The sequence below is a fragment of the Dipodomys merriami genome, unplaced genomic scaffold (assembly GCF_024711535.1).
Source record: "Dipodomys merriami isolate MVZ:Mamm:240054 unplaced genomic scaffold, mDipMer1.0.p SCAF_102, whole genome shotgun sequence".
Taxonomy (NCBI): Eukaryota; Metazoa; Chordata; class Mammalia; order Rodentia; family Heteromyidae; genus Dipodomys; species Dipodomys merriami.
In genome coordinates, this window is record NW_027202294.1 from 1,207,066 (window position 1) to 1,219,782 (window position 12,717).

The 12,717-nt window shown below is 44.5% G+C and overlaps 1 protein-coding gene across 1 annotated transcript in view; it reads right to left on the reverse strand.

Annotated features, from left to right (window-relative positions):
* The window catches only part of Taf5 (TATA-box binding protein associated factor 5), a 21,185-nt gene extending 18,659 nt beyond the window's left edge, over positions 1 to 2,526 (reverse strand). The window contains exon 1 of the mRNA XM_069994202.1: positions 1,948 to 2,526. Within this exon, the coding sequence (XP_069850303.1) occupies positions 1,948 to 2,509 (562 nt within the window). The 5' untranslated portion in view covers positions 2,510 to 2,526. The remainder of the gene's footprint in view (positions 1 to 1,947) is intronic.
* Positions 2,527 to 12,717: the final 10,191 nt, after the last annotated feature.

A 12,717-nucleotide genomic window follows, 5' to 3' on the forward strand; every position in this document is an offset into this window, starting at 1 on the left:
ACTAGATAATTTAATTCAACACATTTTCTGATCTCTGTATGTGAGTTTTCCTGTGTTGACTTTGGACAAGAACTGCTGGGAGAAAGGGGTCAGGATCAATGATAGTACAGAGACATAAACTTTTCAGTACAGGGCATTTTTTCATAGGCATTTGAGCCTTATTACCTTATTTAATATGAAAAACTCAATCTTAGGGCAAGAGGCGCCACACAAGTAAAATCAGCAGAGACAAAAAAAAAAAAAAAAAGTGTAGCAGTGTGCTGGTAGCTCATGCCTGTTATCCTTGTCAGGAGGCTGAGATCTGAGGATGGCAGTTCAAAGCCAGCCCAGGCAGAAAAGTCCCCGTGAAACTCTTTATCTCCAATTAACCACCAGAAAACCAAAAGTAGCACTGTGGCTCAAGTGGTAAAGCTCTAGCCTTGAACTGAAGAGCACAGGGACAGCACCCAGACCTGGAGTTCAAGCCTCACAACCGACCAAAAAAAAAAAATGTGTAGCTGGGTGCTGGTGGCTCACACCTGTAATCCTAGATATTGGGATCTTCATTTCATAGCCAGGGCAACAGACTGTGAAACTTTTATCTCCAATTAACCACCAGAAAACCGGAAGTGGAACTGTGGCACAACATGGTAGAACTCTAGGATTGAGCAAAAGAACTCAGGGACAACACCCAGGCGCTGAGTTCAGGCCCCACAACCCAAAAATAAAAAGTGTAACCCACATCTATTCCCATATTTACAGTCCTCCAATTATTATTAATTTTTTTTGTCAGTGGTGGGGCTTGAACTCTGGGCCTGGGCGCTGTCCCTCAGCTCTTCAGCTCAAGGCTAGCGCTCTACCACTTGAGCCACAGTGCCACTTCCGACTTTCTGGTGGCTTATTAGAGATAAAAGTCTTATGGACTTTCCTGCCCGGACTGGCTTTGAACCGTGATCCTCAGATCTCTGCCTCCTGAGTAGCTAGAATTAGAGGTGTGAGCCACAGGCGCCCGGCTGAGTCCTCCAATTTTGCCTCATCACTCGTATTGTAGGTGCTGAGAATGTGGCTTAGTGGTAGAGTGCTTGCCTAGCATGCATGAACCTCTCGGTTCAATTCCTCGGCACTACATAAACAGAAAAGTCCAGAAGTGGTGCTGTGGCTCAAGTGGTAGAACGCCAAAAGAACCTCAGTGACAGTGCCCAGGCCCCTGAGGTCAAGCCCAAGACTGGAGAAAAGAAAGAAAGAAAGAAAGAAAGAAAGAAAGAAAGAAAGAAAGAAAGAAAGAAAGAAAGAAAGAAAGAAAGAAAGAAAGAAAGAAAGAAAGAAAGAAAGAAAGAAAGAAAGAAAGGAAGGAAGGAAGGAAGGAAAGAGAGAGAGAGGAAAAAAAAAAGAGAGAAAGAAAGAAAGAAAAGAATCCCATATTGTAAATGCCCACAGCATCTACCTCTTGAGAGTCAAAGTCTGAATTGGTGCCCAGGAATGCGCATCCTCAGAAAACACATGGTGAAACTTTGCTCCTATTTCGAGAAATGCTCGCTACACGGTGCTCCTGGCTGTGGTCTCAAGCAAATTCTTTTCCAACAAATCTATCTGCCCCACTCTACATTACAGAGGTAATATACCTCCCTGTGGAAAGTCAAACCCGAGGTACACACACAGTACGAACTGCACAAAAACATGTGCGTCTGCCCCGGGCTGAAAGCTCAAGTAAGAGGGGAAGAAAGAGGGTGCTGAAGCCCGAGGTGCCCGTCTCCGGGCGCCCCTTTTCCCTGCAGCCCGGCTCAGCCTCTCCCGGGAACTGACAGCTCAGAAGAGGGTTTGACTGCGCAGCCGGCGCAGCCGAGAAAGGGGCGGGCGTGCGCACGGCCCCAGAGGCGGGCCCAGGAAATTCAAAACAAGCCCGCAGAGGTGCAGGCCCGCCAGCCCCTGCTTCCCAGCCGGCTCCCCTCCGCGCCCGCCCGGGCTCACCTTTCCCCGACGCGGCGGGACCTGAGGCTGAACCCGAGACGACCGTGACTCCCGAAGCGCCGGTGCCCGGAGGATCGGGGCCCGCGGAGCCGGGGGCCGAGGCCGTGACCCGGCTGAGGAGCGAGCTTGCCGCCTCGGCGCCGGCCCCGTCCACCTCTCCCGGGGCTCCGGAGCCCGCCGCTGCCTCCTCCAGCAGCCGGGCCTCACGCCGCAGCGCCTCCTCGGCCTCCCGGAGGTTGCTCTGCCGGAGGAACTGCAGCACCGCCAGCAGCGTCTGCCGGTCGTGAGGAGAGCCCGACTCCGCCGCGGCGCCGGGCACCGGGGCCGCCCCCGCTGGAGTAGCGGCGGACACGGCCACCACGGGCTTGGGGGTCCCGCCATCCCCGCCGGCCGCCGCCGCCGCCGCCGCTACATGCCCGCCGCCGCCGTTGGGGCCGTTGTTGGGAGCGCCGCTGCCGCCCTCGCCCGCGCCATCGCCCGCCTGAGGAGGCAGCAGCGTCGGCGGACCCTCGGGTTCTAGCTTGACCGCCACCTCCGTCTGCTCCTCCGCCAGCGCCGCCATCTTGCGGCTGAGCCACCTCGTGCCGTCAAGCGTGACTGCGTTTTTGCCACCCGGAGGGCGGGGAGAGGCGTTTCACGACAGTGAGGGCGGGGAGAAGCGTTTCACGACAGTGCGGGCAGATCACTTACGGCAGCAGGCGGAGCAAGGAGGAAAAAGAGGAGCGGGATGGTGGCATTTTGGAATCAGTGGAAGGCAGGAAGTGACAACTGGCGAGTGCCTTATACATTATTTGCAGGCCAGCTCTCTTCAGGTACTAATATAGACATTTATAGATGAAATTCAACCACTTTTAAGGTTTTATTTTTGTCGGTCGTGGGGCTTGAACTCGGTCTGGACACTATCCCTGAGCTTTTGCTCAAGGCTAGAGCTCCACTTCCGGCTTTTGGAGGAGTGATTAATTGGATCACAGTTGTGAGCCTCCAGATCGCGGCTAAGTTGTTTCGTTTTGCCAGTCCTGGAACTTGAACTCAGGGCACTGTCCTTGAGTTTCTTTTGCTCAAGGCTAGCACTTCACCACTTGAGCCACAGTGCCACTTCCAGCTTTTTCTGCTTATGTGGTACTGAGGAATCGAGACTTCTTGCGTGCTAGGCAAGCACTCTACCACTAAGCCACATTCCCAGCTCCCGCCTTGAATTTTAATCTCAGGGATTTGGGGCTCTGGAACCCCAAAAGAAGGTTATAACATACCTTGCAAAAACAAAAACACTCAAGAGTAATAAGTGTGAAGACTCTAATCTAGGTTTTTTTTAAACTCAAAAAGCAAACACCATTTGCCAGAGACAGGCTTCTGAGATACTGGGAAAGTTTCAGTTGTGAGCTGCTACTGGTTACTTTTCATTTTATTCCTGTGACTATGTAGTTTTGTGAACTTTATGCATATTAAATTTGATTTAAAACGCTTTTAAATATCAATTTTGTGGCTGTGAAATGTGCATGAATAAATGGTCGCAAACTACATTTTAATCATTTTTATTTTCGTTTTAATTGTGTATTTTTAAGTCATACACGTTTCATTGGTTATAAGATCCTATCTCTCCCACCTCCTTGCCTTGTCCTAGAGCTTGAACTCAGGACCTTGTCTCTGTCCCTGAGCTCTTTTGCTCAAGACTAGCACTCCACATTTGAGCCACAGCGCCACTTCCAAATTTTATCTTTTCCTAAACCTGAACCCTAACCCCACACTAAAACCTGACCCTAACCCTAATTCCAAACCGGAATACTCATGGTACTAAAATACTTCAAACTACATCCATTTCACTTGTAACTCTTCAAAGCAATTTTAGATTTGCCCTAAACCTCTTTTCCTGAACTGTAAGCCCTAACACTCAGCAGAAACTTGACTCTGACCCCAAATATACCTCAAATAGTAAAGCAGAAACTAAAATTATATTTATGCTAAATTTTACTTCACTTTTAACTCTTCAAAACAATTTTTTTTTTTTGGTCGGTCGTGGGGCTTGAACTCTGGGCCTGGGCACTGTCCCTCAGCTCTTCAGCTCAAGGCAAGTGCTCTACCACTTGAGCTACAGCGCCACTTCCGGTTTTCTGGTGGTTTATTGGAGATAGGAGTCTCAAGGTCTCTCCTGCCCGGGCTGGCTTTTGAACCTTGATCCTCAGATCTCAGCCTCCTGAGTAGCTAGGATTACAGGCGTGAGCCACCAGCGCCCGGCTCTTCAAAACAATTTTAATTTTACCCTAAAACTTATCTTTTACCTAACTCTAACCCACAACAGAAACCTAACCCTAACTCTAAATATACCTCAAAAGGAATAGTAAAGCAGGCTGGGAATGTGGCTCAGTGGTAGAGTGCTTGCTTAGCATGCCATGAAGCCCTGGATTGGATCCTCAGTACCACATACACAGAAAAAGCCAGAAGTGGCATTGTCACTCAAGTGATAGAGCACTAGTCTTGAGCACAGAAAAAAGAGGAAAAACTGAAGAGGAATCCCACCTATCCTGACTCTCAGCCCTTATTCTGAGTCACAGCACCATTTATGTTAGGTTTTTAAAAAGAGGTAGCCAAGTAAGAACAGCACCACGCACGTGGTATTCAGTAAGGGGTAGGTTTATTCATCGTTCTGGCTGGCACCAGGCCATGTTAGCCCTCCATGGGGAAAGGCGGGGAAAGGCCTGAGAAAGACCTGGGAAAGAGCTGGGAAAGAGAAAGCTGGGAGAGAGCTGGGAAAGAATCCATGGGACTCTTATCTCCAATAAAACTACTTAAAAAAAAGCTGGAAGTGGCATTGTGGCTCAAATGGTAGAGCGCTAGCCTTGAGCCAAAGAAGCTCAGGGACAGTGCCCAGGCCCAGAGTTCAAGCTGTAGGACTGGTAAATGATAATGATGATGGTAATAACAATAATAGTAATTGTTTTGAAGTTTTTTGTTGTTGTTGTTTGGTCATGGGGCCTGAACTCTGGGCCTGGGTGCTGTCCCTCAGCACTTCAGCTCAAGGCTAACACTCTACCACTTGAGCCACAGTGCCACTTATGTTTTTTTCTGTTTACGTGGTGCTGAGGAATCGAACCCAGGACTGGCAAAAAAAAAAGCTGACACCAAAATTAAATTCATCCTAACTTTTCTAACTCCTCAAAACAATGTTAATTTTACCATAAACCTTACTTTTTCCTGAAATCAAACCTTAATCCTATACAGAAACCTGGCCCTATCTCTAACCCTAATTATAGTCACATGCTAATGTTTGTGCAAATACTCCAACTTAAATTCACTCAGTTGTACTCAACTTTTAATTTTTATTTATTTATTGGTGGGGGGTCCGGTCGTGGGGCTTGAACTCTGAGCCTGGGCGCTATCCCTCAGCTCTTCAGCTCAAGGCTAGCACTCTACCACTTGAGCCACACAGCACCACTGGTGGTTTATTGGAGATAAGAGTCTCATGGACTTTCCTGCCCCGGCTGGCTTTGAACTGTGATCTTCAGATCTCAACCTCCTGAGTAGCTAGGGTTACAGGTGCCAGCCACTGGTGCCCGGCTTTTTTTTTTCCCCCATTTTTATTTTTATTTTTTTATTTTTTGGGTCCGGTCATGGGGCCTGAACTCTGGGCCTGGGTGCTGTCCCTCAGCTCTTCAGCTCAAGGCTAGCGCTCTACCACTTGAGACACAGCACCACTTCCAGCTTTTTTCTTTTTGCTTATGTGGTGCTGAGGAATTAAAGCCAGGGCCTCATGCATGCAAGGCAAGCACTCTACCTCTGAGCTAACTTCCCAGCCCCTTTCCCCAGTTTTAAATCTTCAAAACAGTTTTAATTTTGCCCTATACCTTGTCTTTTTATAAACATTATCCCTAACCTAAGAAGCAGAAACCAGCCCTCACCCTAACCCTAATTATACTGGAATAAAACTGATAGTATAAATACCCCATGTACATTCTTCCTAACTCTTACTCCACTTCTAATTCTTCAGTTTCTTCGTCCCAGGCCCCACCCAACAAAGCTAGCCCTAAGCAGAATCCTAAGCCTAACACCAGTTATACTAAAAATTAACATTAAAGCTGATACTTAAATTTATATTCATCTAAATTTTACTCACTTGGTAATTTGTAAACTTAGTTTTACTCTAAACCTTATTATTTCTCCAAACCCTAACCAGAAAGAAACCTAACCCTAATTCTAATTGTACCATAATACTACTGATGGTGCAAATTGTCCAATTTACATACCTCCTATCTTTTACTTTTAGATCTTCAAAAAGGTTGTTTTTTTTTTTCTTTTTCTTTCTTTTTTTTTTTTTTTTTGGTCAGTCAGGAGGCTTGAACTCAGCCTGGGTGCTATCCCTCAGCTCTTCAGAACAAGGCTATTGCTCTACCACTTGAGCCACAGCGCCACTTCCAGTTCTCTGAGTGGTTTATCCGAGGTAAGAGTCTCACAGCCTTTCTTGCCTGGGATGGCTTTGAACTGTGTTCCTCAGATCTCAGCCTCCTGAGTAGCTAGGATTACAGGCATGAGCCACCAGGGCCCGGGGTGTGTGTGTGTGTGTGTGTGTATGTGTGTGTGTGTGTGTATGTGTGTGTGTGTGTGTGTGTGTGTGTGTGTGTGTGTGTGTGTGTGTGTGTGTGTGTGTGTGTGGTTTTTGTTGTTGTTGTTGTTTTGCCAGTCCTGTGTGTGTGTGTGTGTGTGTGTGTGTGTGGTTTTTGTTGTTGTTGTTGTTTTGCCAGTCCTGGGGCTTGAACTCAAGGACTGAGTGTGTGTGTGTGTGTGTGTGTGTGTGTGTGTGTGTGTGGTTTTTGTTGTTGTTGTTGTTGTTTTGCCAGTCCTGGGGCTTGAACTCAAGGACTGAGTTCCCTGAGCTGCTCAGTCCCTGAGCTGCTTTTTGCTCAAGGCTGGCACTCTACAACTTGAGCCACAGTGCCACTTCTGGCTTTTCAAAAAGTTTTCATTTTAATGTTACCCTAAACCTCTTTTTCTAAACCCTAAGCAAAATCCTAAACCAAACCCTACCCTAATTTTCCCAAAAATAGTGAAGCAGATACTCCAATTTACATTCATCCTTTTACTCACCTACTATTTTGGAGCATAAGTTTCAGTTTTATCTTAAACCTTATGTTTTTCCAGTCCAAACCTAACCAGACACCTGAGCTTAACCCTTACTCTAAATATATCCGAATGTTAATTGTAGTGCATTTATTTATCCTTTTTTAAATTTTCCTCTAAACCTTATCTTTTTCAAAATCCTTACATTAAGCAGTGTCTTAAATTTAACCCTAACCCTAATTATACCTGAAAACTAATTGTAAAACAGATACTCTAATTTATATTCATCCTTACTTTTACTCATCCTCACTTTTTTTAGTAAACTCAGTCTGTTTTATCCTAAACCTTAACTTCCTCAAGACTCTAATCCTAACCCTTTGCCGAAACCTAACCCTAATTATACCTGAATACTAATGATAGTGCATGTTTTCCCTCATTTGTAATAGTATATGTCTAGGATAGTTCTAGCAGAGATTCACAGTAGCCCAATAGCTATGTACATAAAATTATGCTAATTGAAACAATCTCCTCGAGATATATCATTGTTTTTCTTTTTTCTTCCTATTTTGCAGTTATTTCTGTTTGCAGTTATTCCTTTTGTCTTTCCTTTTTCTCTCCTCTGTTTTATTCCCCATGGTCACTGTTTCTGATTTGGGTACCCTTTGACTTGTATATACGTTTGTCTAATTTGGGGAAGGGAAGGAGAATCACAAAAACTATGGGACAAAGGGTGAACCAATGCCACAGTGATACTCACTACATACTATGTTGGAAATGAACTTTACAACTTGGGGGAGTGGGGAGGCGGAGTAAGGGAAGGGAGAGTGGGAGAAAATGAAGGAGGGGTAACACTGCTCCAAAAGAAATGTATTCATAAGCTGGGTGCTGGTGGCTCACCCCTGTAATTCTAGCTACTCAGAAGGCTGAGATCTGAGGATCCCAGTTCAAAGCCAGCCTGGACAGGAAAGCCCATGAGACTCTTATCTCCAATAAACCATTCAGAAAACTGGAAGTGGCGCTGTGCCTCAAGTGGTAGAGCACTCGCCTTGAGCTGAATAGCTTAGGGACAGCACCCAGGCCGAGTTCAAACCCCACGATCAACAAAAAGAAAGAAAGAAAGACAGACAGACAGACAGAGAGAGAGAGAGAGAGAGAGAGAGAGAGAGAGAGAGAGAGAGAGAGAGAGAGAGAGAGAGAGAGAGAGAGAGAGAAGAAAGAAAGAAAGGCAAGAAGCAAGGAAGGAGAAAAAGAAAGAAAGAAAGGTACTCATTACCTTACTAAAGTAAATGTAACCCCTCTGTACATCACCTTTACAGTAAGATAACAAAATAATAATGCAAAGTCTACACCCTAACAGCACACAGGTTACCTCCTTATATATGTTAGCTTTTATAACCTGGGAAATAGCGTTACTATAATATTATAATGGCCCTAACCACCACTGAATATATGTTTAAAATTTCTGTGTAAAAAATATAGAAAAAAGAGTGATAGTGAAAATACTTCAATTTACATTTATCCTAACTTTTATTCAATTTTGAATTCTTCAAAATACTTTTTTGTTGGTGGTGGTCATGGGGCTTGAACTCTGGGCCTGAGCACTGTCCCTCAGCTCTTCAGCTTAAGGCTGGTGCTCTACCACTTGAGTCACAGAACCACTTCTGGTTTTCTGGTGGTTAATTGGAGATAAGAGGCTCATGGACTTTCCTGACCCCGATGGCTTTGAACTGTGATCCTCAGATCTCAGCCTTCTGAATAGCTAAGATTACAGGCATGAGCCACCAGCACCCAGCTTCTACATTCACTCTTATTTTTTACTCAACTGGTAATTCTTTTTTTTAAAAAAAATGTGATATTCAAATATTTTTATCCTTTTTAAGAACACACATACAAAAAAATTTTTTTTGACAATCCTAGTGTTTGAGCACTGTCCCTGAGCTTCTTTTGCTCAAGTCTAGCATTCTACCATTTAAGCCACAGTGCCACTTCTGGCTATTTCTGTTTATGTGGTACTGAGGAATCAAACTCAGGGCTTCATGCATGTTAGGCAAGCATTCTACCCCTAGGCCACATTCCCAGCCCTCTTAAAAAATATTTTATTATCTAAGAAGTTGCCATTCACCAAAACACTTTATGAATACAGTGCATGTTTGCATGTTGATCAATGTTGCCCCTTTCAAAGGTTTTCTTTTTCCCAGTCCTGGGGCTTGGACACTGTCTCTGAGCTTCTTTTGCTAAGGCTCTACCACTTGAGCCACAGAGCCCTTCCAGCTTCTTCTGTGTATGTGGTACTGAGGAATCAAACCCAGGGCTTCATACGTGCTAGGCAAGCACTCTACCACAGCCCTAGCCTTTTTTCTTTTCATTTTATTTTATTTATTTATTTTGGATCAATTGTGGGGCTTGAACTCAGGGCCTGGGCACTGTCCCTGAGTTTCTTTGTGCTCAAGACTAGCACTTTAGATTCATAGCTCAAGACTACTACTTACTTGATGCAGAGAGCCACTTCTGGTTTTTGAGTGGTTAATTGGAGATAAGAGTCTCACAGGAATCCTCAGATCTCAGCCTGCTGAGTAGCTATGGTTATAGGCATGCACCCCCCCACACCCCCGCTCCCAGTGCCTGGCCCCTTTTTCTTTTGAAGTAAATTTATCTAAAGGGTGATACTCCACATCCTTGAGGAATACAGTAGGTTAAGGTGAACTCTGCCAGAGCCTTTGCCACTTTCCTTGAAGGAAGCCTCCGCCCCAGTCCCTTCAGATCAGCAGTACTGCAGTCCCTGAATCATGATTCATGAGTAAAATTTCTTTTCTAGCCTTCCATACAGTTAGGGAAGGCACCACATTCAGTTTTCACCCTGATCTATCTAGTGTGATTGTAGTATCTGAGGGCAAGATGAAGTTGTTTGGGGGATATTTGGTATGTGTGTTCTTAAAAAAAAAAAAAAAAAAGGATAAAAAAATTTGAATAACATGTTTTTTGTTGGTCGTAGGCCTTGAACTCAGGACCTAGGTGCTGTCCTTGAGCTCTTTTGTTCAAGGCTAGTGATCTACCACTTTGAGCCACAACTCCACTTCTGGTTTTTGAATGGTTAATTGGAGATAAGATTCTCATAGGGACTTTTTTGCCTGGGCTGGCTTCAAACTGAAATCCTCAAAGTTCAGCCTTGTGAGTAGCTAGGATTACAGGTGTAAATCACCAGCACCTAACCTCTTCACTATTCTCTCTCTCTCTCTCTCTCTCTCTCTCTCTCTCTCTCTCTTATAAACACACACACACACACACACACTTCTTTGACCTACCCCTTTCCTTATAGTTCTCAATTCTGTGGTATAGACAATGAATTCTTACCTGCATTCTCTCCATTCCCTCATGTTCCTTCCCCTTCTTTCTGCTTAAATACAGACAAAAAGCTCAGACTACAACAGCCATCTTGTGACCATGATGTGAATATTTTAGGCAATGATCATATTTATCACAGAGGTACTATCCCTCATATACTAAGCCACCAAAACAGTACAATCACAACATCCCTCCAGACATTCTGCACAGAAAAAAAAAAACCCACCTATTCTTTAAAAATATTTAGAAACTATTAAGAAAAAGGTTGGGGGCTGGGAATGTGGCTTAGTAGTAGAGTGCTTGCCTAGCATGCATGAAGCCTTGGATTTCCATTCCTCAGTACCACATAAACAAAGAAAGTTGGAAGTAGCCGGGTGCTGGTGGTTCACACTTGTAATCCTAACTACCCAGGAGGCTGAGATTTAAGGGTTGCAGTTCAAAGACAGTCAGGGCAGGAAAGTCTGTGAGACTCTTATCTCCAATTAACCACCGGAAAATCAGAAGTGGCACTGTGGCTCAAGTGGTAGAGCGCTCGCCTTGAGCTGAAGAGCTGAGGGACAGTGCCCAGGCCCAGAGTTCAAGCCCCACGACCGACAAAAAAAAAAAAGAAAGAAATCCTGTGGTCAAGCAATCTTTCTTCCTCAGCTTTCTAAGTAGCTAGGACTAAAGGTGTTTGCCACTACATTTGTCTAAGGCCCTGAGTTCAATCCCCAGGGCTGGGGAAAAAATTACGTAACAGAAGAGATAACAAGGAAAAACAATATTTATGCTAATGCTCTAACACAACTGTTGGTAGAATTTTGCTACTTTTTCTTCCTTTTTTGTGGCTCTATAGATCAAAACCAGGGCTAGGCCAGTGGTCTACCTCTGAGTTGTGTCCACAGGCCTACTGCTATATCTGTGTAGTGTCTTTTTACACAATTGTAACTTTGATGTATGTGTATGTACACAGGTACACATACAATACTCCTATAGTCCTTATAACCATAAGTGTAATGACTGTATAACATTCCAAAGTGGTAATAATTACTTTTTATGACATTTATTCCCATATCAAAGAATATTTGTTATGTCAAGTTTAACTATTATAAACAATCCTATAATGTTGGTTTTTTACTTATTTCCTTGGAAAAGATATACACATTTTTTTTTGAGACAGGGTCTTGTTTTGTAGCCCAGGCTGATCTTAAATTCACTATGTAGCTAGGCTAGCCTCAAACTCAGCTTCCTGAGTGCTGGGATTCTAGGTGTGTCACTATATCCAACTAAGTGTGTACATTTTTGTCTCTTTATACATGCTAACCAATTACTTTCTTTAAGCTTGCATTAAATTGTCACCAGAAATAAAACAGCCCTTTCTGAATCCTCACCTTCATTAGTATCCCTGGTATTGTGTGACATGACCTAGAAGGGGTTAAAAGAATCATATGCCTCCAAATTAGGATTGTGCTGACAGCCTAACAATAATACAAATCTAGTTTGATGAGTGAGTTTAGGAGGGGCTTGTTACAGAGCAATGAATGGCTGCATTCACCTGAAAGTACCTGTCATCAAAGTCACAACCATTCTATCAAGCTTCTATTTTATGTGGTCTGTCTTTAAGAGAAATCTGGACTTAGAGCACCCCCTAGTGTCAATGTAGCAAAAGTAACAATAGTCTCCAATAAGAAAAGACACAAAACCAGATGGGAAAGGGCCTGGCCCTTCCTTCTCAGGAGTTCTGTTGGTCTCCACAAACACGCAACTTATCTTCCTGTGGGGAAGCACACAGAACAGCCAAATAACAACTTATTGCAAGATGGAATTCTCTGGCTAGTATTTGGGGATTGATCTCACTACACATGACTTAAAACAATAACTTGAGCAGAGCGTCGGTGGCTCATGCCTGTAATCCTAGTTACTCAGGAGGCTGAGATCTGAGGATCACAGTTCAAAGCCAGCGGGGGCAGGAAAGTTCGTGAGACTTTTATCTACAATAAACCACTAGAAAACCGGAAGTGGCGCTGTGGCTCAAGCCGTAGAGCGCTAGCCTTGAGCTGAAGAGTGCAAGGACAGCACCCAAGCCCAGAGTTCAAGCCCCACAACCAACATAAAATAAAAATAAATAAAAAATAAATAAAACAGTAACTTGCCCATTAAGACATGTAACCAAGGGGCTGGGAAGGTGGCTCGGTGATAGAGCGCTTGCCTTGCATGCATGAGGCCCTGGGTTTAATTCCTCAGCACCCCATTAAGCAGAAAAAGCCAGAAGTGGTGCTGTGGCTCAAGGGGTAGAGCACTAGCCTTGAGCTGAAGAGCTGAGGGACAGTGCCCTGGCCCAGAGTTCAGGCCCCCACAACTGACACACACAAAAAAAAAGTAAAATTATTTAAGACATGT